This window comes from Haemorhous mexicanus, chromosome 10, assembly GCF_027477595.1.
Source record: "Haemorhous mexicanus isolate bHaeMex1 chromosome 10, bHaeMex1.pri, whole genome shotgun sequence".
Classification (NCBI taxonomy): Eukaryota; Metazoa; Chordata; class Aves; order Passeriformes; family Fringillidae; genus Haemorhous; species Haemorhous mexicanus.
Genome location: NC_082350.1, coordinates 25,639,370 through 25,666,787, shown reverse-complemented (window position 1 = coordinate 25,666,787; position 27,418 = coordinate 25,639,370). Strand labels below are relative to the sequence as shown.

General features: G+C 51.3%; 1 protein-coding gene across 1 annotated transcript; it reads left to right on the top strand.

The window, feature by feature from the left end:
- The first annotated feature begins 592 nt into the window (after positions 1-592).
- Positions 593-27,087, top strand: GMPS (guanine monophosphate synthase). Its single transcript, XM_059855885.1, has 16 exons — positions 593-752; positions 6,517-6,698; positions 11,443-11,557; positions 12,724-12,821; positions 13,780-13,883; positions 14,540-14,733; positions 14,953-15,118; positions 16,539-16,690; positions 17,064-17,237; positions 18,755-18,860; positions 19,383-19,498; positions 20,397-20,522; positions 21,407-21,522; positions 22,832-22,962; positions 24,656-24,828; positions 26,557-27,087. Exons 1-16 carry the CDS (start codon positions 726-728, stop codon positions 26,656-26,658), a joined length of 2,082 nt encoding a protein of 693 aa, XP_059711868.1. The 5' UTR covers positions 593-725; the 3' UTR covers positions 26,659-27,087.
- The last annotated feature ends 331 nt before the right edge of the window (positions 27,088-27,418 follow it).

The window sequence follows — 27,418 nt, the reverse complement described above, 5'->3', positions numbered from 1 at the left end:
TGGACATAATCCTGTGCCATGTGCTCTGAGATAACCCTGCTTGAACGGCAATGTAAATAGAACTGTAAAAGAATGACACATCCCAAAAAACAACAGACCAGAAAGTCCGATTTTGAACAAAACCTGTACATTTCATCAGCCTCATGTCAGAACTGTTTGGAATCTGACAGCAGAATCAGAATTCCTTAACCAGAATTCCTTCATTCCTTCTATTTACACTGATGCTCAGGAAAAGCCATCAAAACGGCCCAGGGACCGCTGCAGGAGGTTCCACGGATGCAGTCAGGTTCTCCGGTGTCCGCTGGGGAATTCACCCAGCAGGCACAGCAGGTTCAGTGTCCAAGGCCAGGATGGACCTGGTCGATGTAAGGTGTCCCTGCCCATAGCAGGGGGTGGTTCGGGATGGGCTTTAAGCTCCCAACCCAAAGCAGCCAGCGATCCCATGGTACCCTAGGATGCTCACGCACAAAACCCTACACACTGCAAAGCTCTGATTGTTTTTACCCTGATAACAGAGCAAAAAGCGCTGTCGGAGCCCAAACCGCCCGGGGGTGCGGGGCCCTCCGGCCGTGTCCCTGCCGTGTCCCCGGCCCGCCCCTGACCCCGGCGCCGCTCCTCCCCTTCCGCCGGAGCGGCCGTGCCGGGCGGCTCCTCCTCCCGCGGGCGGCATTAGCTCATCGGCCGCGGCTCCTCGCGGCCCTTTCTTCGCGCTGCCCGCCGCCCCCATGGCCCTGTGCAACGGGGACACCAAGGTCAGTGCTGCGGCCGCGGGGCGCGGGGCTGCGGCCCGGCCCGGCCCGGCCCGGCCGGGCACATGGCGGGGCCCCGCGGCCCGGGAGGGGAGCGGGGACCGCCCGCGCCGCAGCCCTGGCTGCTCGTAGAGCGCTAGTTCATTAATTAACTGATTAATTCCCCGAGCGGGGCTGTTCTAACCCTATCCCCGCCCGGCTGTGTCCCCGCTCGCAGCCGGGGCCGAGGGCTCGGTTCATTCAGCGCCACGGGCAGGGCTCCCCGCCCCGGCCCTGGCCCGGGTGCCGCCGCTGGCCGGCACCGGCCCGTGTCCCGCTGCGGCCCGGGGACAGGGCGGCCGCGTGTCCGCGTGGCCCGGGCACACCGGGGCGCGGAGCGAGCCGTGCGCCGCGGGAACTTCCAGCGCTTTCTGATAATGCAACTTCGCACCGAGCTGCCTGCAGCCGCTGCTGTAGCGGGATAAAAGACTTGTTCAGGTGTCTTTATCTAGCTCGGGAAAACCCGGGACTCGGGGGGGTCGGGCGCTCGGTTCTGAGAGCCCGCTTGGTCCCCGCGTGAGTTTTCTGACACGCTTTCCCTTGGCCCTGTTCACAACCTCCCCTCCTGGCCGGGGCTGCTGCTCCGTGCTCCTCTCCTGCCTTATTGTCGGCTCTGTATCTCGTTTGTAAAGAAGCTGTGCCTCCGGAGGGTTTTTCGAGTGCTCGCTTCGTCCCTGTGTGAGTTTTCTGGCCCGTTTTTCCCCGGCCGTGGTCACAGCCTCCCTCCCCGGCCGGGGCTGCTCCTGGGGCTCCCGTTCTCCCTGGCCGTGGGCTGTGCAGCTCCGGCTCATCCTGCAGAGTGAGAGCAGATCGTGCCGGGACCGGCTCCCTGCAGCCCACCGACACCTGCCGGAGACGCGAGTCTGTTAAAGCTTCCCTCATACCAAGATTTGGGGTCTCGCTCTTGAGGATGGCCTGAGTTTGAGGGAGCTGCTTTCCTGGTATGCTGTGAAATACGAGTGAGCGTTCTTAGACCTGCTTAATTATAATCCCACAGGGAAACAGTTAAACTCTTATAAAACCTGTGCTGGCTTGAAAGTGCGAGATCAAGGCTCCTGGTTTAGGCTTATCCTGAGTTACCAGTGTGGTGAAAGCTCAGGGCTGAGGGCTCGGACAGAGGAGCTGCTGCTACTTTCCAGTACTCCAGAATGGTACTGCACTGTATGGAAATGTGGTTTATTCTGGGGTCGGCTGTCTGTCTCTGCCCCCACACACGCTCAGGATGGTTCTTGCACGCTGGGCTTCAAAGGATGAGGCTGGACGCTAGGCTTTTTCGGTCTTCAGTTTTGTTTATTATCTCTTATCTAAAAAGTCTTTTTCCCTGCCTGAAGGATCTGACCAGCACGGCAGCCAAAGGCACTCTGCCCACCCCTAAGGCGGCCGCATCTTTTATAACAAAAACTACGTATATCATATTTACATTTTGTCCCCAATACCTATCATCTTCGTCACCAAGTACACTCTCATCCCAGACCAATCCCCAAATGCCAACACCACCCCAGAAGATGGAAGACAGGAAGAAGAAGGAAGAGCCTGGTGGCACACCCTGGTTCTTCTATCTTGTCTCTACCACCCCCCTGTACCGAAACCCCAAAATTTGTAATTCACCCTATAATAATATCTTCCTTTCACTATTTACACCTGAGTGGTTCTCGCATGTTCCATTTCCTCATACATCGGTGGCACATCTCTAGATGGATCAAAATCAAGCCACCAAGTGCTTTTGGCAACATTCCAGGACTCCCGAGCCCCCCAAGGGTTCTCTCGGTAGCTCTGGACATCAGGAGTGATGTGCTGAGCTCCCACAGTTTATAAGTTGCATTAATGACCAACATGCAAGCACGTGGGTGTGTGAAATGCTGAAAAATCCCCTGATTCTGCACAAGTGTGCTGCTAGGAACACTCAGTTTAAGGCACTAGGTTGATATGTGAGGAAGAGGATTTGTGGTGTCCTTGGCTGGTAACCCAAGCCTGGTTTGAGTTCTCCTACCTCAGCTGAGCAGAGAACTTGGAATTATTGGGTTTTGACACAGAAGAACAGCAGTGATGGAAGATTTTGTCCTCCAGTGTTAGCGTGGTGGAGCTGAGGTGGTGGGATGAGGCTGGAAGCACAGCTGGGATGACCACACGGCTCAGGTGGCATCTTGGCGCCGTGTCTCGGGTCCGTGGTGTTCAGGGTGACTTGTGATTTGTGTTAGGTGAATAGAGACTTTCTTCTCTTGGTATGCAGGAGGTTTTAGCCTGTTTTCAGTCCCACTCTGGGGTCAGCAGCGTGGTGCCTCTGCCCCCATGCCTGGACCACCTGGGACAGGTGTCAGAGCAGCTCCCACAGGAGGTCTCAAAAGCAGCACGTTCTCCAGACTTGTGTGAATAGACCAGAAGGCAAGGACAGCTGGTTCTACCTGTACTGAGGGGAAAAGGAGCTTTCATTAGGGGCTGTTCAGCCCCCAGCAGGAGGAGGTGCTGGCTCCATAAGCCCCGTCTGTCCTTGCAGGAGCTGGGCTGTCTGGTGTCCTCTAAATCTGCTGGCACGCCGTGGTGTGCAGAGCTCAGCTGCCATGCTGGCTGCACATGAACAGCATCTGCTCCTTTTTGGATTTCATCAAATGACGTTTCCCGTGGTAAATTGGGGTTTAAAACCCCTAGCCTTGGAAGTGTGCCTTTCAATAAATAAAGCCAGATCCTGTGATGACTTTTCTGCCCTTTTTCTTTTCCTCTTTTAGCCTGTGATTTATGGTGGTGTTTGTTGGGCTCTCTTAGTTCTGAACCCCCTTACAGTTCTACTTGTCTGGTGAGTTCACAGGAGTCTGGATTGCTGTCCTGCCTCTGCTGGGATCTGAGGGAGGTGCAGGTTCAGGACACAGACCAACTTCTGCTGCTTTAACAGTGCTCCTCGAGCTACTCCTGATGTAACTTCAGGCTCTGTGTTCACACTCCTGTCTCCCCCACAACTGTTGCTCATGCCCCCTTTAACCACACCTGCCTGCCCAAAGCATCTGGGGTAGGGCACTGAAAACCAGATTGATTTATTTATTTATTAGTTACAGGTGTGGGTGCTTGGCTATCAGTCCAGCTGAGCTGACACCAACAGTAATTTCTGTTTAGTCTTTTTTCGTGAGGGGGCTGCAGAGCTCTGGCCCTAAATGACACAACCTACTGCTCTGAAACAATTAAAGTCTTGCAATAAAAAAGCAGCACTGCCAGGAATAGTGTTTTCCCCAAGATGGGCTCAGGAAAGCACAAGGATGTTGGTCTGCCTGGCAAGAGCTGCTAATTTAAAAATTGCCAGGTGCAAATGCCCAGAATCACTGTAAAAGTGATTCCCTCCCTGCACTGGAGGGGAGGACAGCTCTGGTGACTCTGCCTCACTGAGGGTGAGGCTGCTAAAGTCTGCTCTCTTCCAGCATCTGCACTTTTTGTTGTGTAACCCGGGACTAAATGTCATTAAGAGCTCCCCATCAGGCAATTTGGCTGCCAGCTGAAGGGCAAAAATTAAATATCTGAGTTTAACCTGGATTTAGGCTTTTGAGGGATTTAGCACTATTTTTTCCCCCCACTTATGTCCTTTAATTAAAATAAAACCACTTGCAGCTGGTGTGAACTTTGGACGTTTCCAGCATGTTTGTTGGGAGGCTGTGTCCCAGCAGGGTGATGCTCTCCAGAGTCACCTGTGGCTGCTCTGGCCTGAATTCCTGCCCCGTGCCTGAGCAGCAGTGATGGGAACACAGATGGATCCTGGGTTGGAGGTTCTGCTGGTTTGGAGCAGGCAGCAGAACCGCTCCAACCTGCCATCAGAAGAACTTGAAATGGAGCTCCAAGGTGTCTGGAGGCAGCGTTTGCCAAAGTAAAACCCTTCCCCTGTCCTTCACCAAGCTGCCTTGGCAAGGACAGGGGAAGCTTTAAGTTAGGGGAAGAGCACCTTGACAGAATTCAATTTTTTAGGTAGCAGATTTTTGGTGTTGGAGCATGGCTGTTGATTCTTCCTTGAGGATGTTCCAGTAAGGACACTTCCATGGAATAGCTGCCTCTCCTCACAAGTTTTTTAAATGAAGAAACTTGTGTGTATTTTAGCACTCTTTCAGATTTGGCTGAAGTTGGCCAAGCAGTTCAGACGTGAGGGGCTCAGAGGGAGCCACTGCTTTGTTCTGACGTGCAGTCTGCTCAAATGCTGCACTCAAAATGTGTTGGTTTTTTTTCTTAAATCATTTAGCAGGGACATTTGTTCTCAATTTCCCCTTTTTATTCTCTCCAGGAGGTACTGTCAAGTGAAGTTCAGCATACGAGCCAGCGTAACGGGGGAAAACATTTTTTGTTTGGTTTTGTGCTGTTTTGCCTGAGAAAAAGGCCCATGCTCTCAGTTCTCATGGGCTGTGCTGGGGTTCGTGTGGAACTGGAAAATGGAAAGAGATGGAGAGGCTGCAGATGGTGATCAGGGCATATGAGCTCTTGCTTGTGGGAAGCTCTGCCTTCATTAGACCATTAGCATTTTTCTTCCCTAATTTGTGCCCTGTTTGGTTTGGGGGATGGGGATGTTGTGTCTGTGTGTCTGCTTGGGGTACACCTTCTGTGCTGGTGTCCAGCACCTTTATCTTGCCAGCGCCTCAACTGGTCCTTATAATCTTCAAGATTTTTTTTTTTTTGCATTTTGAAGTTTTTTGGCCAGTCTTTGTCATTTTTATCATAAATTAGCATAGCTAATTAGCAAAACCTTGCACATGTTAGTTGTTAAAGAGATCTGGCTTAGTCAATGGGCTGCCAGTGTAAAGCCAGAGAAGGTTTAGGCTGGTTATCAAGAGCCATTTCCTGGCAGAAACGTTTGTAAAGCATCCAGGGGGGCTGCCCAGGGTGGTGGTGGGGTCACCATCCCTGAGACGGTTCTGAAAATGTGTGCAAGCAGCACTTGAGGGCACAGTTCAGCTGTGACCAGGGTGGTGGGGCTGGGTGGACAGCTGGACTCTGGCCACTCACAGAGGCCTTTTCCAGCCTCGTGTCTCGGCGGTTCCATGGGATGGCTGAGTGGGTGTGGGTGATCCTGTGGGATGTGGGTGTTGGTGATTCCATGGGATGGCTGAGTGGGTATGGGTGACCCCATGGGATTGTTGTCATGGGTGTGGGTGACTCCATGGGATTTCTGACATGGGTGTCGGTGGTTCCATAGGATTTCTGACATGGGTGTCGGTGACTCCATGGGATTTCTGACATGGGTGTGGGTGACTCCATGGGATTTCTGACATGGGTGTCAGTGGTTCCATGGGATTTCTGACGTGGGTGTGGGTGACTCCATGGGATTTCTGACATGGGTGTCGGTGGTTCCATGGGATTTCTGACATGGGTGTGGGTGGTTCCATGGGATTTCTGACATGGGTGTCGGTGGTTCCATGGGATTGCTGTCATGGGTGTGGGTGACTCCATGGGATTTCTGACATGGGTGTCGGTGGTTCCATGGGATTTCTGACATGGGTGTCGGTGGTTCCATGGGATTTCTGACATGGGTGTCGGTGGTTCCATGGGATTTCTGACATGAGTGTCGGTGGTTCCATGGGATTTCTGACATGGGTGTGGGTGACTCCATAGGATTTCTGACATGGGTGTGGGTGACTCCATAGGATTTCTGACATGGGTCTCGGTGGTTCCATGGGATTTCTGACATGGGTGTTGGTAACTCTGTGGGATTGCTGAGTGTGTGTCAGCAGTTCCATGGGATTTCTGACGTGGGTGCTGTTGGCAGCCCGAGAACGCCGGGGCAGAGCTCAAGGATGGGCAGCACCACTACGAGGGCGCCGTGGTGATCCTGGACGCGGGCGCGCAGTACGGCAAGGTCATCGACCGCCGCGTGCGCGAGCTCTTCGTGCAGTCCGAGATCTTCCCGCTGGAGACGCCGGCCTTCGCCATCCGCGAGCAGGGATTCCGGTACGGCTGCTCTCTGTTCCCTGCTCGCTGTTCCCTGCTCTCTGTTCCCTGCTCTCTGTTCCCTGCTCTCTGTTCCCTGCTCACTGCCTGGGCCATTCCCTGCTCTCAGTTCCCTGCTCACCTCCTGGGCCATTCCCTGCTCTCTGTTCCCTGCTCACCTCCTGGGCCATTCCCTGCTCTCAGTTCCCTGCTCACCTCCTGGGCCATTCCCTGCTCTCAGTTCCCTGCTCACCTCCTGGACCATTCCCTGCTCTCTGCTCCATGCTCACCTCCTGGACCATTCCCTGCTCTCTGCTCCATGCTCACCTCCTGGGCCATTCCCTGCTCTCAGTTCCCTGCTCACCTCCTGGGCCATTCCCTGCTCTCAGTTCCATGCTCACCTCCTGGGCCATTCCCTGCTCTCAGTTCCATGCTCACCTCCTGGGCCATTCCCTGCTCTCTGTTCCCTGCTCACCTCCTGGGCCATTCCCTGCTCACCTCCTGGGCCATTCCCTGCTCTCTGTTCCCTGCTCACCTCCTGGGCCATTCCCTGCTCTCAGTTCCCTGCTCACCTCCTGGGCCATTCCCTGCTCTCAGTTCCCTGCTCACCTCCTGGGCCATTCCCTGCTCTCTGTTCCCTGCTCACCTCCTGGGCCATTCCCTGCTCTCAGTTCCCTGCTCACCTCCTGGGCCATTCCCTGCTCTCAGTTCCATGCTCACCTCCTGGGCCATTCCCTGCTCTCAGTTCCCTGCTCACTGCCTGGGCCATTCCCTGCTCTCAGTTCCCTGCTCACCTCCTGGGCCATTCCCTGCTCTCAGTTCCCTGCTCACCGCCTGGGCCATTCCCTGCTCTCAGTTCCATGCTCACCTCCTGGGCCATTCCCTGCTCTCAGTTCCCTGCTCACTGCCTGGGCCATTCCCTGCTCTCAGTTCCCTGCTCACCTCCTGGGCCATTCCCTGCTCTCAGTTCCCTGCTCACCGCCTGGGCCATTCCCTGCTCTCTGTTCCATGCTCACCTCCTGGACCATTCCCTGCTCTCTGCTCCATGCTCACCTCCTGGACCATTCCCTGCTCTCTGCTCCATGCTCACCTCCTGGGCCATTCCCTGCTCTCTGCTCCATGCTCACCTCCTGGGCCATTCCCTGCTCTCTGTTCCCTGCTCACCTCCTGGGCCATTCCCTGCTCACCTCCTGGGCCATTCCCTGCTCTCAGTTCCCTGCTCACCTCCTGGGCCATTCCCTGCTCTCAGTTCCCTGCTCACCTCCTGCCCCTTCCCTGCTCTCTGCTCCATGCTCACTGCCTGGGCAGTAGCTCTAATGTTGAAATAAAGCACAGGATTCCATTTCTTCACACAGGAAAAGCCAATTCTTTATTCACATAACTCATTTTGTGTAGTTTTCACAGACCTTGTGTTCAGCTCCAAGTGGCTGGTAGTCTTCTTGCCCAGTTCAATGGCTCAAATGTGTTTTTGTGTGTATGTGGTAAGATTCTCTCTTCAGCTAGGTATTTACATTTTTCTAAGAGTCTCTCTTCACCCAGGTGTTTACATTTTTCTTTGTGGATTTTTATGGGACAGATCTTCTGTTATTACAGGTGCAACCTATTTTTCTACTAGAATAGGTTGTTGTGCTAACTGCTTCTTATTCCTTCTGATTCTTTCTTATGGAAACTTACAAGCCAGCTGGTTAGCTGCACTAAGAAGAAGCAGCAGACTTAAGCCCTGATTTTATAAAGCCTTTCTTTTATAATATCTCTGCCTGTATACAGCTCTCTAATGCCAGTGGTGTGGATGATTCCCTGTGAGCGTGGCCCCAGGAACACCTGAGCTGTGCTGGGGACACAGGCAGAGATCCATCTTGTACATTTGTCTCTCCATGCCTTTTTGTGCATTTGTTCCCTAATGTCATTTTGATAATTTCAGTTGCAGAGCATCATTCGAGAGGCTGCATTTTAACTATCTGCTAAAATGTAGATGATTTTGCTGTTTTACCTGCTGATTTTTTTGTGGCCTTCTAAAAATTTTTTTTTTACTTTTTTTTTATTAAACTAACTTGACTATTGAAGGTATTGTGGTAAATCGTGCCAGATGTTCCTGGGAAGCAGCTAAAAAAAATCCCTAATTGACACTTCCACTCATTGTTTGCAGCAAAGAAAGGTCTCACAATTACTTAGTAGTCTGTACATTAATTTTTCATGTTTTGTTAGGCTTTCTAGGATGTACATCTCTTCTGTGTGTGGAGAATAAATACCCTGAAGTCTACAAATCACCAAAGATTTGTATTTACTTGTCAGTTTGGTACAAATCCAGAAAAGTGGTGCACGTGGGGTTTTGGCTGTGCTCTGTAACAGATAAGACAGTGCTGCAGAAGTGCATTTTTCCAATCAGTGATAATTAGTGGAGCAGTAAATAGTTTGTGTTGATGCAGGTTTGCAGTGGGAAGAATTCAGAACAGTTGAAAGTTCTTCAGAGTGCTGGGATTAGACCTGTGGGGGTTGTCATTGCAAGCAGCTGCTCTCTGAAATGTGGCAGAGCCTCTTCCCCCAGGTCACTTCCCAAGGTTGGGTGGTTGGTTCAGGTCACCCAGGCTGGTCAGTAACTCTGTGTGTGTCCACAAAACCTGCCTGTGTCCAGTGTCAGTCAGCAAAACCAACAGATCAACAGCTGTGGCCCCTGCAAGACTGAGTCTGTGGTTTCACAGCAGGGATTTGTGCATATTCCAGGGCACAGTCAGGCTCCCACCCTGCAGCTCGTGCATGGAGTGGCTGAGGAGCTGCACCTGTGCTGAGCTTTGAGGTGGCAGCAAGAGGCAGCACTTTGCTAAATCATGTTTACATGCTGTGTTTGAAAAGCCAGCTCCTCAGTGTTGAGAGCACTCTCCAGTGACAAGTGTCACCTAAATGTGGCATGAGCATTTCCCACAATGTCCTGGCTCTGGGTTTAGTCTGGGCTCTGGGTTTAGTCTGGGCTCTGGCAGGAGTCTGAGCTGGCCGTGTCCCTGCACACATTTTCCCTGGGTGTTTTTGTGTGTTCCTGAGGTGCCTGTAATCCAGTGCAAAGGGGCTTTCCAGAGCTGGGTCAGGTTGTTTGGGAAGGGGTTTAGGGTAACCAGAGAGGGATATTCATACCAGCACAGACAGGTGTGCAGGAAATGACACAGTGCTGCAGGAAAGCTGGCACAGTCAGTCTGCATCCTGTGCAGGTTCTGACTTCTCCTCACAGCTGAGAAGATGCAAGTCCTTCTCTCAGCCTCAACTTTTTTTTTTTTTTTTACTTCAGTACTTGGGCACATTGCAAACCCCTCTGTATTATCTCAAATTTCAACTGGTATGGGAAAACCCCAGGTGTTTAAGACTCTACTTTTTGACTAAAGGAGTGTATTTTGACTTCTCATAAGGATGTTCAGTCTATAGGTGTGGCTGTATTCCTTCAGTTCCTTCCTAGAACCCCAGGGAGCACTGGAGCTGTGTCAGGGCAGTTCTGCCTTGGAGATCAGGGAAAGGCCCTGCCCAGGCTCCCCAGAGAATGGACATGGCCCTGAGCTCCAGGAGCATGTTCTGTGGTTCTAATTAATATTAGATAATGTTCTTGAGCAGATGCCTCTGTGCATGGAGTTATTTGGAGTGGGAGCACCAGCAGCCACAGAGGGAGTTCAGGCTCTTTATGGCAGTCCAGGCTCAGGAAATGCACTGAGTCTCCAGGCTGACCAGAAGTGTGTGCAGGAGCTGCAGGGAGGAGCTTTCAGAGTGGTTCAGTGTAAAACTGCACCCACTCAGCTCTGCTGGTTCCAGAGCTGGCCTGGAGATGCCAGCAGGCAGGGGAACAAGTGCTGCCCCTTGCAGCTCCATCCCTCCTGGCAGGAGGGGCTGCAGGTGACCTTGGTGCCGGGGATTGTCCTGCAGGGCTGTTCCTGTTGGTGGCACAAGCAGGAGTGGGCAGCACAGTGCCTGCTCCTGCTGCTCAGAGCCAGGAAAACTCTGTTCTCTTAATCCCATTTGTGCAGCTCCTGTTCCTGTCTGGTTTGGTTTTGCACTTCTGGCTCAGGACAAGTTTGATGTTCTCTGTGAAACAAACAGTTCTGAGTCCAAGGTCTGGTGCAGCCCTGCTCCATCCCAGCACGAGGCCAGAAGTGTTGCCCAACTGGTGCTTCTGCAGTTCATGGTCCTGGAAATCACTGTGGTTTGCAAAAACTCTCTCTTCCCCTTCGAGATGGTTTAATTTTCTTTTAAGGTGTGAAGTATTAACTCCAAACCCTACATGATCGTGTGTATTATGCTTGTAATTCTCAGCATGTTGCTAATGCCATCTCTGCATTACCAGAATGGATGAAGGGACTTTTTTCCCAGCTGGTTTAGGAGTTAGGGAGTGGATTTTTTGACTGCAGGTCTCCTGAAGATGTCACAGACTTCATAAATTGTGTGTGTAAATATATATATATAAAAATATATATCTTGGTGCTAACACTCTACATTTGTCCCAGCCGTCCTGCTTCTCTCATAGCTGGTGGTTGGCTATGAGGAATTTAAAATACAGACACTTTTTATGATGGTTTATATTTGACTTTGTTTAAACTGGGCAGATCCCTCCCTGAAAACCTGCTGGGTCTGACAGCAAAAATCAAGCTCGGTGTTATGAAATCTGTGTTAAAATGTCTGTTAGAAAGTATCAGTATAAGAGTGGTATGGGACAATGCCAATGCTTACAGTGAATAGATTTCAAGGTAACCAGTGTATTTGGATTAATGATTTCTTCCTGTTCTGTCTGCAGAGCCATCATCATATCTGGAGGACCAAACTCTGTGTATGCAGAAGATGCCCCCTGGTTTGACCCAGCCATATTCACAATAGGAAAACCAGTGCTTGGCATCTGCTATGGCATGCAGGTGCTGTTGGGGGACAACACAGAGCCCTTGGGGCTGGGAAACACCTCCAGGAGCCAGCACAGCCATTAAATGTGCCTGTCCACAGCCTCCTTCAGGCCTCATTTCTGCATGGGCTGGAGGGGCAGTGCTGGAGGAGCTGCTCTCCAGCCAGAGCAGAGCCACAGGAGCATCCATGGATGAGCTGAGCTTGCTGTGTGCTCCTCTCTTGGCTCTGCCTTACCTTGTAATGGCCCTAAACTGAAGGAGGGCAGATTTGGGTTAGAGATTAGGGAGAAGTTCTTCCCTGGGAGGGTGGGAAATCCCTGGCACAGGTGCCCAGAGCAGCTGGGGCTGCCCCTGGACCCCTGGCAGTGCCCAAGGCCAGGTTGGACAGGGCTTGGGGCAGCCTGGGATAGTGGGAGGTGTCCCTGCTCCTTGGGGGGGTGGAATGGGATGAGCTTTAAGGTCCTTCCAACCCAAACCAGTTTGGGATCAGTTGCATAAATAGTTTTTCTTCGCTGCAATGCTGTGAATTGAACTCCACACTCCCTGTGTTTGTCAGGGTAAATATTACCTGTCAGTCACTCATTAATTCTGCCCAGCTGGTGCTGAAAAAGGCACCTCTCCTGGAAACAAGTGGAGCAGTATCTCAGACCTGGGCTGTTCCTAGCAGAGTTCTTCAGAGTGCTTAACACTCCCTCACAAAAAAAGAAATAACCCTTACTTTCCTTTGGACTCTCTGGTGGTCCTGCAGGGATCTGGTAGATCCCAACTGAGCAAAACCAACTTCCAGGGAGACAAGGGCAGCTTTAGGTGCATGGCTTCTGCTCCTGCATCTTGGTTTCTCCAAGGTTGGTCCCAGAAAAAAAACAAGGGAATAAATTCAGGTTTTTGACGTGGGCTCAGGTACTCAGCTGGTGTGCAGAGCAGCCATTTCTGAGGGAAGGAGCTGCACACAATGGAAAATACATAATCTTGCAAATCTCTGCCTGTGGGGTTCTGCTCCCTGTGTGTGGCAGTGCCCCCAGCTCTGCTGTCAGAAGGGAATGAGCCCAGTACAGAAACAGTTTTAACTCTGAATTCTTATAGCCTTGGCTTTGGGATGTGGTGAGGTGTTGGCAGTCCTGGTGAGGGCTGGAGTGGTGCAGGTGGGGAGGTGCCTTCTCATGGACCCCTTTGCTCTGCAGATGATGAACAAGGTGTTTGGAGGGACGGTGCACAAGAAGAGCGTTCGGGAGGATGGAGTGTTCAGCATCACCCTGGACAACACCTGCTCACTCTTCAGGTGCACACACATTTCCAGTTATCAAAGCACTGTCAGCCTGGGAAAGGCTGTATGGATGAGAGGAAGGTTATTTTTTTAAAAAAGAGAGAAATTAGCTGATATTTTCTAATAAAACTTCTACAGGTGGGGTCACAAATAAGCAGGTTACTCACTGAAACAAATACTTAGGGACAACTTTCCTGTTGGCTCTAAAGAAGCAGGGGTATTTGCTGGGAGTATTGTATTAACTCTTATTTCAGAGTCTTCACTGGGACACTGTAAGTGCACCATGATCTGAGAATATTTGAGTTAAGCTCTTGTCTCCTGCTGTGCGCTGCTCTTGTGTTTGTTGGTGCCCATCCAGTTTTGGAAAGGGCACAAAAAATCCAAACTCCTTCCTCTTCTACCTTCCTTTAAAACTGCTTTGTGGTGTTTTATAAACCAGAATTAGATTTCTTGACAATTCTGTGTATAGCTTTCAAGTTCCTTTTGCAAAGTCTGACAGTTTACTCATCCCTGGTGTTCCAGTTTTATTTTCTTCCCTCTGTAGGGCTCCTGCAGAACTGTCTGATGTGCCCAAATTGTCCCAAACCCACGTAGTTTTGAACACAAAAAGTTCACTTTGTTGCAATAAAAAGCAAGAGTCCCAGTATCCTGACTGACTCTGATGGCTCCCTGTGTCCCAGGGGGGACTTCAGTCCTGGGGTGTCTGCAAGGAGAAACCCCCAAACCCTTCAGAATCAAGATCAGTTCCCTCTTGCAGGAGGGGTGTGTTGGACAGTGACTTGGGCAGCTTCCAGGGGAGACATCTCAAAGCTGCAGATGGCTGTTCCTGGGAAGGAAATCCTGCAGACATTTCAAATGTCCTGGTCTGTCAAGATGTGCTTTTCTTATAATCCCTCAGGGCATCTCTTGGAAACCCACAGAGTTAGGTCTTTGTTCTTTCTGGAATTGATTCTGGTTTTTAATCCTGGTTTAGAGGCCTTCAGAAGGAAGAGCTTGTGCTCCTCACTCATGGAGATAGTGTGGATAAAGTAGCTGATGGATTCAAAGTGGTGGCACAGTCTGGGAACATCATAGCAGGTATTTATTTTATCCTGAATTTGTCTTCTGAAAGTGTTTGGTAAAGTAAAGAATTATGGCAGACAGGAGTTAGAACCAAATGGGAACAGAGTAACAGCCCTTGTTATTTAATTGCCAAATGAATTGCTTTTAGCAATTTCTGGAGTGTGTTTGTATGTCAAGCTGTCATGATTATAATGAAATAGACTTTAAAAGCAACAGTCCTGATTTAAATGTGATTAAAGTTAACATTATTTATATAGTTTATTAGTTTATAGTTTATTGTTTTAGAGCATGCATGTGTTGTTTGTCTTATAAATAAAATCTCCTGTGCCCTTAAGGCAGGGGAGAGGGAGACCTGCCCTGTGGTGTGCAGTGCCAGTGGGGTTTGGGCTGTGCACTCTAACAGTACAAGTCAGGCACTGTTTAATTATTAAAGCTTTATTAACTCATTACTTTATTTAATATTGCATGAATGTTCAACTGAGCAGGAATAACGTAGGTACTGAAAGCATCACACAGAGCTTGTCACAGGAAATTGTGGGACAGTAGAATTTGGGGTTGGGAAGCCACTGGAGTTACCCAGTCCCAAAGAGCCACTTTGAGTCTGTTGCTCGACTTGGCTGTGCCTTCAGTTCCAGCTCAGTTATTTGTTTTTGTTTTGTTGTGTATACCAGGCATAGCAAATGAGTCTAAAAAGCTGTATGGAGCACAGTTCCACCCTGAGGTGAGCCTCACGGTGAACGGGAAGATGATCCTGAAGAACTTCCTCTACGACATCGCGGGGTGCAGCGGCACCTTCACCGTGGAGAACAGGGAGCTCCAGTGCATCCAGGATATCAAGGAGAAAGTGGGCTCCTCCAAGGTCCTGGTGAGTGGGCTCAGAGCTGGGGGCTGGTTTGCACTAGTGGTTGCTGGGGCTGATGTGGGAGGTGGGGAGTTGTGGTTTGGGTCCTGCGTGCCCAGGCTCTGGGGAGTGGCACAGCTGGGCGGTGCTTTGTTCGCTGCAGGTGGGTGCTGTGCCCTCCCCTCCTGGGAGCTGCGTTCCCCCCTGCCCCAGCCCAGCTGACAGGTGGTTGTGTCCCTGCAGGTGCTGCTCAGCGGGGGCGTGGACTCCACGGTGTGCACGGCGCTGCTGAACCGCGCGCTGAACCGCGAGCAGGTCATCGCCGTGCACATCGACAATGGCTTCATGCGCAAGAGGGAGAGCCAGGCCGTGGAGGAGGCCCTCAGGAAGCTGGGCATCCACGTCAAAGGTACCTCCTTCCTGCTCCCTGCTCCTTCCCCTGCTGGCACTTGTGCTGCTTTCCCCAAAATCCGCCCTTAGGTTTGGGTTTTGTTGAGCTGCTGTTCCAGACTCGGCTACCGAGGCGGGGTCAGTGATGTGGAACCACCTGAACCTGGGCACAGAATTTAAACCTGGAGTGTTGGCCTTGTCTCCTTGATGGGAGCATAGTGAGCTGCCCTGTCTCTTCAGATGTTGGCGTCTGTGCAGGTGGAGCACAGCAGAGCAGTGGATTTGTGCCTTGGTCACTTCTCTGCTGAGGGATCCTGTTCAGCTGCTGCAGAGCTCACTGCATCTCAATAACACTTCGGGCTTCATTTCTTATCCTGAGTCTCTTTCTTTGTCAACTCTGAGCTCATTTGGGTGACTGAATGCTACTATAGCTTTCAAAGCATTTTTTCTTGCTTTGAAAGAGGTACATTTTAATGGTTTTGGAGTGACCTTTGGAGAACAGGGTGTTTATTGATCAAAGGCTGGACTCAGTGCTCTGGGAGGTCTTTTCCAGCCTTTTTGATTCTGTGAAGGACTTCACTGAGAGAGCAGCAAGTGCCCAGACGTGGCTGATGAGAAGGCTCAGAGGTTTTTTGGTGCCTCAGGTATGAGGAGGTCAGAGAAGACCAAGTCTGTACCAGCAGCACGAGCTGCTCTGTGCTGCCTGGTGAACTCCTGAGCCAGGGCTGCCTCCTCTGGGGCTCTGCCTGCCTGTGTTGTGGCACTGGGTAAGCAGTGCTTCCCACTGGCACAGTGCAGCCTGGGCTGCAGTGTCCTGAGCTTCATTCTGAGCACATTTTTCTACATTTATATTTACTTTTTTTAGTGGAAAATCCATGTCTTATTCTTGCAGTCCGTGGAGCAATAAACCTGGGCTCTGGCAGGCAGCCAGAGGAGCAAATTGAGGGAATCCCTTTGCTGCAAGTGCTCCTTCTGTAGGTCAGGGAGTTCAGTGCTGGTGAAGGTTGCCAGAGAGCCTCCCAGCTGATCTCTGGGTGGGGAGCCTCCCTAAATTAAGTGGCATAATGTAGCATGAGTAAATAGTGCAGCGTTTAATTTTGGTTGCAGAAAGGCCTTGGGGAAACACTGTCTGTAAACTGTTTAAAGGAAGTAAATTATAATCTGAGAGGGAAGCAAGAACTGAACTTGCATGTGGCTGCCTAATCTCACAATATGGGAAAAATAATAGGTTAATAAGAGAAATAAAAGGCTCTTGTTAAAATTAATTTTTGAGGTTAATTGAGCAGCCCTATTCAATGCAGTTAATAGTCACAGGAAATTATTTTTATTTGTTGGGCTTTTTTTTTAAAGCAATAAAGTGAAACTTCTACTTTGTAACCTGCACAAAAATCTTTATTGACTTTGTAAAAAACCAAAAAACTCCCTGTGATTTCCTGCAGTGGTGAATGCAGCCCATTCATTCTATAATGGCACAACAACTCTGCCCATCTCAGACGAGGACAGAACTCCACGTAAAAGAATTAGCAAGACCTTGAATATGACTACAAGTCCTGAAGAAAAGAGGAAAATTATCGGTGACACCTTTGTTAAGGTAATGCTTACTTGTTGTTTGGTTGAAGTTTTTAAATACTGTGATTCCTGGGTACATCTTTTAGTGTTTAATCAGTGGTGGTGGTTAATTAGTGGGTGCTTGTGGGAGCTGTGGATGACCCCAGAAGCCTTTGGGAAGAGACAGGGAGAATATTTAACAGGCACTGATGTTCCTGTACTCTGGGGATGGTTTTTCCATTTTCTGCTCAACACAAGATGGGGTTACAGGAGGGTTTCAGCAGTGGGACAGTGGCATCATGAGTTTGCTGGTTGGTTGTGCTTTTCCAGCTCCCTGCTGTAAGATTCATTCATTCTTGAGATCTTTGACTGCCCCAAAAGTGCCAGAACTCTTCCTCTTTGTGCCCCTCCTGCAGATTGCCAACGAGGTCATCGGGGAGATGAACCTGAAGCCCGAGGAGGTTTTCCTTGCTCAGGGCACCCTGAGGCCTGACCTGATCGAGAGTGCTTCCCTGGTGGCCAGTGGCAAGGCTGAGGTGATCAAAACCCACCACAACGACACCGAGCTGATCCGCAAGCTGCGCGAGGAGGTGAGCCCGGGGCTGCTGCCTGCCCCTGCCACAGCCACACAGCCAGCAGCACCCCAGGGACTGCCACACAGCCAGCAGCACCCCAGGGACTGCCACACAGCCAGCAGCACCCCAGGGACTGCCACACAGCCAGCAGCACCCCAGGGACTGCCACACAGCCAGCAGCACCCCAGGGACTGCCACACAGCCAGCAGCACCCCAGGGACTGCTGCTGGCACTGCCACACAGCCAGCAGCACCCCAGGGACTGCCACACAGCCAGCAGCACCCCAGGGACTGCCACACAGCCAGCAGCACCCCAGGGACTGCCACACAGCCAGCAGCACCCCAGGGACTGCTGCTGGCACTGCCACACAGCCAGCAGCACCCCAGGGACTGCCACACAGCCAGCAGCACCCCCGGGACTGCCACACAGCCAGCACCACCCCAGGGACTGCCACACAGCCAGCAGCACCTCAGGGACTGCCACACAGCCAGCAGCACCCCCGGGACTGCCACACAGCCAGCAGCACCCCAGGGACTGCTGCTGGCACAGCCACACAGCCAGCAGCACCCCAGGGACTGCCACACAGCCAGCAACACCCCCAGGACTGCCACACAGCCAGCACCACCCCAGGGACTGCAGCTGGCACAGCCACACAGCCAGCAGCACCCCAGGGACTGCTGCTGGCACTGCCACACAGCCAGCAGCACCCCAGGGACTGCCACACAGCCAGCAGCACCCCAGGGACTGCCACACAGCCAGCAGCACCCCAGGGACTGCCACACGGCCAGCAGCACCCCAGGGACTGCCACACAGCCAGCAGCACCCCAGGGACTGCTGCTGGCACTGCCACAGCCAGCACCACCCCAGGGACTGTGCTACTGGCACTGATGGCTGTGACAAGGCCCCTGAGAGTCCATTGTCATTTGTAATTTACTGCATTTCTTCTGTTGCCAAGGGTCTGTTTAACACCTTTCTGTGCACAGCTCTTTAGTGTTAGCATGTCAAGCAAAGGTGGGAGGCTGCCTGGTTTGGTTTTCTGGCACTGGAGTGGTGAGTTCTCTGACTGTGTTATACTCTGAGAAGAAACCAGCACAGCAGAGAGGCCTCACCCAGCAATCTGGGGGAAGGTGCTCAGCTACCAGCAACTCCCACCCACAGGAGAGAGCTAATATTCCCATTTCTAATACTGATCCCTGCACAAAGTGTGTTCCAGGCTTTGGGGTTGCTCTGAGCATCCAGCAGGGACAAGAAAGGTCTGAATTCCTGCAGACAGAGCCAGCTTGGCCTTACAGTTCTGTCTGCTCTGCTGGAGCCACAGATTCTTCTGGCACACCCTGGGGCTTCCTGGTCTCACCCTCTGTCCTGCAGCTGCTCTACAAAGCCCACATTCACACGGAATTCCTTTCCAGTGTTTATGGAATGGTTGGCACTGGTGCTGTGAGGTCAGGCCAGTTTAGGTGCCAGAACCTAAACATTTGTGGCTTTTTGTTTGGATATGTGGGCTGGAGTGTAAATTGCCTTTTTTTTTTTAGGGTAAAGTAATAGAACCACTGAAAGACTTTCACAAAGATGAGGTGCGAGTGCTGGGGAGAGAGCTTGGTCTGCCTGAAGAGCTGGTGTCCAGGCATCCCTTCCCAGGTATGGAGCTGGTGGATCACAGCAGTGTTCTTCAGCACTTCCAGAGTAACTACAGTATAAAACTGAGCTTCAAACACAGAAAAAAATTGATTTAGGTTTTCACTTAAGCACAGTCTTTCAGGAAAGATGACTTGAGAGCAGCCTGATAGATATACATAATGTTTTATCATTCAGCCTTTGTGTGGCTTTGGTGGGAGAAGCCAGAGGGGGAGTTCTCAGTAAGTGCAGTGAGCTCTGCCTGAGCTGCCACGTCAGTCTGACCTAGAATAATGGCCTGGCTCTGCCTTTCCAAGGGCCATTTGCTGTCTTGAAAGTAAATACTCAACATTTCCAACACTAGAAAACAGCAAAGTTGGCAATTGTGGGTTGGTTTCTTTCTGTCCTTGAGGGTGTTTAGACAGCTGAAGCTTAGATAGAATGGCAGAATGCACTGAACTCAGTGACTGACTCCCTGTTCCACACTTGCAGCTGAAAACCAGCTTCTGTTATTTGGTATAGTGTCTTTTCAACATTGCTTTGCAGGTCCTGGCCTAGCAATCAGAGTGATCTGTGCTGAGGAACCTTACGTGTGCAAAGACTTCCCAGAAACAAACAACATCTTGAAAATAGTGGCAGATTTTTCTGCCAGTGTGAAGAAGGTAAGGAAATGCTAAATTTTAATTTTGAGTGGTGGTTCTGTAGTGACCTGCAGGGAGGTTTAGTCTGCTAAAAGGTCAGAAGGAGGTTTAGTCTGCTAAAAGGTTAAAAGGACTGGTTTGTGCTTGTGAGGAATGCTGCCTCCAAGTACAGCTCCATTGAAGCTGTTCAGTGGAATTTTTAGTGCTGTGACTGGTGCAAGAGTTTTGAACCATTTCTGGAAAATGGAACTTTATTTACCTTTCAAATAATAAACAAATCCTGTTGTAGTTAAACTTTGTGCAGATGAGATCACACAGTGACAGGAAAAGGTCTTTCCTCCATGAAGGAGTTGTAACATTCTAAGTTTGCACACTCCCAAATCACTGGGTGTGTAAATGCAAGTGCAGGAGCCAGGAACTGGCCAGGTGCCCTGATCCAAAACCTGGAATTCTCAGTGGCTGATGTTTGACTTCCCCATCTCCTGCCTGTGCTGACCTTTGTGGGGGCTGTCAGGCATTAGGGGGGGTCTGCTCTGAGGTGTGAGTTCAAAACAGCCTCCAGCACCTTTTTGGTAAATCCTGAAGGGCAGGGATTTCTGTCTGCCTTTCCTTTAAAAGATATGGAGTTGTGGTGCCATAAAACTGGAAAGTGCAGCTTTGTGAAGAAGAAAATGAGCTCAGGAAAGGAGCTTGCCCTATGGCTTTGGAGAGCTTCAGCTTCAAACACAGTGTAATCACAGAGAAGTGCCTCAGCTGATGTTTAATTGTCAGATGAGATGTGTGCTTTAAGTAGCTCCAAGGGGGTAAATGTAGGCTAAGCAAACAGTTACTTAAATTACAATTGTATTTGTGCTGTGCAGGTTCTGTTTGAGGGGCTGGGAGCTTGATTTAATTCCAGTGTTTGTTCCATCCTTGCCAGCCCCACACGCTGCTGCAGAGGGTGAAGGCGTGCACGAGTGAGGAGGACCAGGAGAAGCTGATGCAGATCACCAGCCTACATTCACTGAATGCCTTCTTGCTGCCCATCAAAACTGTGGGAGTGCAGGTACAGGGCTCCTCGCAGCTGTGCAGGGAGCTGCTCCTGGCAGGGCAGGCTGTGGGAGCCCCTCTGCTGCTGCAGGGCTGGGAATGCAGCCTGGCCCAGCAGGGGAAGCTGCAGAGGCTGTGCCAGCCCTGTCCTGGTGGGTGCAGGGCAGGGCTTGGACCCCTGAGCTCGGTGCCAGGGGCTCTCTGGGGGCATTGTCCAGCCCAGGGGGGTCACTGCAGCCCCCGAGCTCTGCTGTCACCCTGCTGGCCCCACCAAGGCTCAGGAGAGCTCGGCTGTCTGGGTAAAACCCCACTTGGCTACTTTTGGACTGCCTGTTGCCCTTTCCAGCACTTCTCTGAGCTGTGCTAATTCCTCTCCTGGGGAAGGGAGGAGCTGGAGCAGTGCAGCACACTGGGACCTGGGCAGCAGCTGGGTTCCCTTCCCTCCTGTGGGACAGACACAGCCAGGTGCAGGTGCACTCCTGGAGCTGTGTGCAGGAACTCTGAGATTCCCTGAGCAGTGAAGCACCTTCCTCTGCCCTCTCAGTGTTCAATTCCTCCTCACATTTTATCTTCACCTGCCTAGTGCTGCGTGTGGCTCTCTGCAGTCAGCTTTGGTTACTGTCTCAGGCTGCAGTGTCATCAAATTTCTGTGCTTTGTCACCAAAATACCAGCCCTGGCCACTGTAGATGAGTCTCCCCAGCCTGAATATTTCCTTCTACAGCTCTCTGATCTTGCTCTCTATTTTCTGAGCCCCCCAGTCTCTCACTGGTGTCACCAGCTCAGTGTGTGCTGAATGTTGTCCCCAGCTGTGCTGCTGTCACCTGCAGGATGGGCAGGAGGAGCTGTGAGTGGCTCTGGCAGCAGAGCTGGCACTCAGTGTGGCTGTTTGTGTCCCCCAGGGTGACTGTCGCTCCTACAGCTACGTCTGTGGCATCTCCAGCAAGGATGCCCCACACTGGGAGTCCCTGATGTTCCTTGCCAGGCTCATACCACGCATGTGCCACAACATCAACAGGTGAGCCCTGAACTACCTTTATTTTTAATTGTCTCATTCATACGTGGAAGTTTAGCAGGTGCAGACATTTCTCTGTTTGATCTGGGGGGGGATGTTTTTATATGTTGGACAGGTGTATCATACAGAGGTCACAAATACACAATAAATCAAAATATGGATTCATTTCCAGCTTGAAAAGAAATTGCTGGCCTATATCCTTGGATTAGGCAGCAGCCACTATAATTTATGCAAATCTCTTCTGCAAGGCTCCGGGCTGGGGCTGAGCTGTGATGTGCTGCACTTTGGTTTGCCTTTGTGTCAGGAAGGGATTTGTGTGGGGCTGTCAGTTCTGATGGCACAGGGAGAGCTCCAAAGCTGGGCAGTTTGATCTCAGCTGAGCTCTCTGAGGATACGTTTTCTGCCCACTCAAGTCCATAACTTTTCCAGCAGCTGAAGGTGCTTAGACATGAAATCAGCTCTGGAGAATTATACCCTCCTTGCCTGGCTGTGGGATTTCTGCCAAAAGTGCTTAGAATTGCTTATAGCAAAACTTCATTTTCTCACATAAGTGACACCTACTGACAGCTTTTTACTCTGAAAGGTGAGACCTGGAATTGCAAGGCACCTGTTTAAATTAAGTGCAGAGAGGACAAAAGAAGGCATAAATCAGGATTGCCTGTGCAGTTCCAGAGTATGTCAGAAAATGAAAATAAAAGCCAATTTCTGGCTTCAGAGCACTGCTGATTGCTTTAAGCTCTGCTGTTTTCAGCAGTGCCCTCCTGACCATCCCACAGCTCTGGGAGCTCTGCTCTCCCCAGGGTCTGTGCAGGCTCCTCTGCTGTTCCAGGCATTCTGAGGAGGGCTGCTGCCCAGCTCTGCTCGCAGGCTTTGCATTCCACACTAAAATCACAGTACAAGCTGGCCTGTCTGTGTGCTTTGGACCTCAGACAAGTACTCCTGGTTCGTGTCTGCAGGCCCAGGCAGCTGCTGGGAGCTCCTGGTGGTGAACCCATGCACGGGGCCACTCAAACTCTGCTGCTTCTCCTGCAGCTTCTGAAACGCGAGGAATGAGATTAAAAACATGGAACTGATGTGACTGCTTTGAATTCAGATGATGTTTTGTTGCAGATGTACCTCTGTGGATCTGTAAATTGCAGTTAGTGCTCTGTGCTGAACCCCTTTGTTAACGACAAGGTGCAGCATTTAATGGGGGGTTGGTGCTTTCCTGGTAAAAACTGTGAGCAGGATGAAGCCTGGTGCTGCTTTCCAGCTCTGTGTTGTCCCTGAAGCAGCAGGCTGGAGGCAGTGTGGTTTGTTCTGTGTGTTGCAGAGTGGTGTATGTGTTTGGCCCCCCTGTCAAGGAGCCCCCCACGGATGTCACCCCCACCTTCCTGACCACAGGAGTCCTCAGCACTTTGCGGCAAGCTGACTTTGAGGCTCACAACATTCTCAGGGAGTCTGGTAGGTGCTCCACCTCATCCCAGGGGTCAGACCTGTGTTTCCAGATCCCTGCAAACCCAGTGGGTGTAATCAGAGTGGTACTGTCAAAATCTGCAAGCAGGCATCTCCAAAAAAGTGGTCAGTTAGTGGAATGGCAGTGAAAATTTGTGGGAGCTGATAGCCAAAGGCCTGGAATTCATTTTAGGGGATTTTGGGGACTGACTTGCTTCTTACACATCATGAAGCTCAAAGCTGTGGTGCTTCACTGCAGACTTGTGCAAAAAGTACTGGCAGGCAGCTCAGTCACCCAAATCCCTTCTCTTTGCTGAGCTCACTGTTTACCTGAGGTGAAGGAACTTGACACAGTTTTTAAATGGTGCTGGATTTGGGGAAAGCCCAGGTGCCAGATTTCTCATGGGGGTGATGCTCACAGCCTGTGGTGGTTTCAGATTTCTTAACTGGAGGTCAAAGCTGCAACCCCAACCCTGCCCAGCCAGGGAGTGTGGAGTCCCCTGGATGTGCTACACAGGCAGAGCCTGGGAATAAACAGTTCTGAGGTTCAGCCTCTTCAGGTTTTTACTTAATTACCTTTGGAGATGTGATCTGTGTGGGAAGCACTGCATCAGCCCTGCCTGTCTTTGGTATAAATCAAGTTACAACAGATCCCTCTCTCTGAGGATCCATACTTGGTTTGCAGAGCTGTGTGAACAGAATTTGTACAGAATTAACCTCAAAAGGCTGAGATAACACTGTTGGCTGTGTTGGTAAAGCTGTAGCTGTGTCTCGCTAACTTTTGGTGACACTTGGCTCTGTGTGAATGAATTGCTCCTAAAAATAAGCCTGGAGTTGTGGCTCAGTGAGAAAACCTCCCTGTGCAGCAGCTCAGGCCAGGGCTGGCAGAGGGAGGGAGCCTGAGCACTGCGAGCTCCTCACACCTGGATTTTGGACCTTTAGCTCCTTGGAACAGGGGAGCTGGGCAGCTGTGCATTGCCTTTCAGGAGGAGGTGTTGAAAAATGAGGGAGATGGGATTGTCTGGAGTTACCTGGCCACCACCAGCCAGGGATACTGGAGAGTGTCTCCTGAGTGTTTCCAAGACTGTTCAAAGAATATTTCAAAGATTTATTTGGAATATCTCTTTATTTGGCTTGAAAGGGGGACTGATAAAACCCCCTGGTTTTATGTAATGTGAGAAGGACAGTGGCTCTTCCATTGATTCACAGTGAATTACAGGGATAACACAGATTAGCTGGGATTTTTCTGCATGCCTGCAAAGGCTAAGGATCATCTCAAGTAGCAATTTATAGAATCTCAGAATGGTTTGGGTTGGAAGGGACATTAGGGATCATCTGTTCCAGGCCCTGGGGACACCTTCCACTTATCCCAGGCTGCTCCAAGCCTTGTCCAGCCTGCCCTTGGACCCTTCCAGGGATGGGGCAGCCGCAGCTGCTCTGGGAGTCTGTGCCAGGGCCCTCCCAGTGCTGGTTTGCAGCTGTAGAGCTGCACCACTGCTGAGGGACCAGAGGGAGCAGATCCCACGGGGTGAGAGGAGCAGATCCCACAGAGTGGGGGAGCAGATCCCACGGGGTGAGAGGAGCAGATCCCACGGGGTGGGGGAGCAGATCCCACAGGGTGAGGAGCACTCCTGGTTCAGGGCGGGAAGCGCAGGTGGGAGCAGGGCAGAGCTGGTGTCACTGTGCCCTGTGTGTGCTGCAGGCTATGCTGGGAAGATCAGCCAGATGCCGATAATCCTGACCCCGCTGCATTTCGACCGGGACCCCCTGCAGAAGCAGCCCTCGTGCCAGAGGTCTGTGGTCATCAGGCCCTTCATCACCAGCGACTTCATGACGGGCGTCGCCGCCACGCCGGGCAGTGAGGTGCCCGAGGAGGTGAGGGCCTGGCCCCCGCCGCCCTTCCCCGGGCCCCCGCCGCCCTTCCCCGGGCCCCCGCCGCCCTTCCCCGGGGCCCTCGCCGCCCTTCCCCGGGCCCCCGCCGCCCTTCCCCGGGCCCTCGCCGCCCTTCCCCAGCTCCCGCCGTCCTTCCCGGGCCCTCGCCGCCCTTCCCCGTGCCCCTGCCGCCCTTCCCCGGCTCCCGCCGCCCTTCCCCGGGCCCCGCCGCCCTTCCCCGGGCCCTTGCTGCCCTTCCCGGGCCCCGCCGCCCTTCCTCAGACCCTGCTCACTGCACTCTCCTCTCACCCCTGCTGCCTTCACCTTGAGTCTCTTGCTGTTTCTCTCTGTTATAAATAATCATTAAAAAATTGTGGTGTTCTGGGAAGAAAAACTAACAAAGTGAGGGGCTGGCAGGTGGGTATGACAACTCAAAGGCTTTCCAGCAGAGCTGAGCTAAAATACCACCAGTTAAAGAGGAAAGAATACCCCAGCCATTCCTGGGATTTGGAGTTAATTTTTGCATAAGTGGTTGGTAATTTCCTGATGTTAGGAATTGCCTTTGTTTGGCACTTCTGCTTTTACTGGAACTTGCAGTTTAATGTCTCAGTGTCCTGATTGCTCTTTAGGTGACTAAGAGGACTTAAGAATCAGGTTCAAGATTTTTTTTTTTCTCCTAACTTTATCCATGTCCACTCAAGTACTTTGTCCCTCTGGGAATGCGCTGTAGGAGCAGGATTGACCTTTTATTTTAAACACCATTTAGGAGCATATGAGCATTGTTTAGTAATTGTATATAACTGAAGTCCTCTACTCTAAGTCAGCCTATCCATGAAAAGAACAGTTCAGGTTGCCGTGTGAACTACTATCCCATTGTATAAAATGAGGATTCATTTGACCTCAGTGTTTGTGTCTAAAAACAACCAAACATCACAAAACCCACCCCCAAACAAAATCCCTGCATTCTTCAAAATGAAAAATGGTTGTTTTAAGGCTAGGTGGTAGTGTGGTGACTAAGTAATAGAGGTTATAGAGAATAATCATATTTATGGGGGAAATTAAAAAGTTTTTCTATACAGAGCAATGCTTTGTGCTTTCTCTATAAACAGAACAGCAGGTCATGTAGGTGGTGTTGGGAACTGGGGGATTTTGGAGGAAGCTGAACTTCTCAGGATCATCACATTCTCCCCTGGAATGTTGCTGCTGACATGGATTAGTTGTGAGCTCTGGAAGATGACTCTCACTGGAAGGCAGAGGTTTTCTTCCAGCTGATTTTATTCCGTGCCTGGTGGCAATGTGCTGGTACCACCAGGCTCTGGTGTCCAGCACAGGTGATGTCAGCAGTTTGCCCTGCAGGTTTCCAGGGTGGTTTTTGTCACTACAGGACACCAAGTAACACAAGCACACACACTGCTGTTCTCAAGGTGGAAAAGAGGGGGTTTATTTTCTGACTCAAACATTTATAGATTTCTAAAAGTGACAGTGAATTGGAGGGGGACAGTGCCACCTCTCCAATGACACTGGACAAACCAACAGTCTATCAAATTTCTCTTCTTTTACAAAAGAATGCAAAACAATAAGTTATTTACAGAAAGTGTGTGAGAAAGTTTGTTACAAGAATGTAAACATCAGAAGGCTTAGAAAATCTTAAAAAATCAGGGCGACAGATTTTCATCAGGTCTGTTTCACACACGTTTTTCCAGATTTTCCTCTGTTTCCCCTGCCCCACAGGTTGTGTTGAAGATGGTGGCAGAGATCAAGAAGATCCCTGGCATCTCTCGGGTGATGTACGACTTGACATCAAAGCCCCCAGGAACTACGGAGTGGGAGTAATTCACTTTTCCCTATCCAAGTACTGTGTGCAGTCTAAACCATATCAGAAACCATTCCCAGTGTTGACATGCAGTACTGTGAGAGAGTGACTGGAGCTGCTGCACGGCACCCCCGTGCCCTGCTGGAGCAGAGCTGCAGCCCAGAGCTGGGGACGCGAGTGGGGCTGAGACTGTACGGGTAAATGACGGTGCCAGCGCTGCCAGCCAGGCCCCTCTGCTTTGCCTTTGCCTCTCCAGTGCCCCGAGTTCCCCCGTGTCCTGTTACCTGTCATTTCGGTGTCTCTTTGTTTTTGTACACTGTGGGAAAAGAAGCAGTTTATTTACTTCTACCAAAAGCGTTGTTACAGCCCGGAGGTGTAAGAGGAGTTAATTCTTTGTGACCAACCGCTTTGGGACGGATTTATTATAAATAAATATTTTGCCAAATGGAGTGGTGGGTGCTGTTGAGTCGTGGAGTGGCTGTGCATGCCGTGTGCTGTGCCCTTGTTCTGTGCTCCTGGGCATGGCAGCGAGGGGGAGCAGTGCTGGCCTCTCCTGGCACGGCCGTGTCCGTGTGTCTGTCCCTGCGGCCGCAGCAGCGCTCCCAGCTCCTGCCCGTGGCTCTGGGATGGCAGAAGGGCAGACCCGGGAGTGCAGAGCTCCTGGGCTGTGCCTCCTGTGTCCCGGGGCTGCCCCTGGGCTTCCCTTGTACCTGCTGCTGGTTTGTGTTCTGCAGGTGTGCTCTGGCAGGGGGTTTGGGTGTGCTGTGCTTAGCTCGCTCT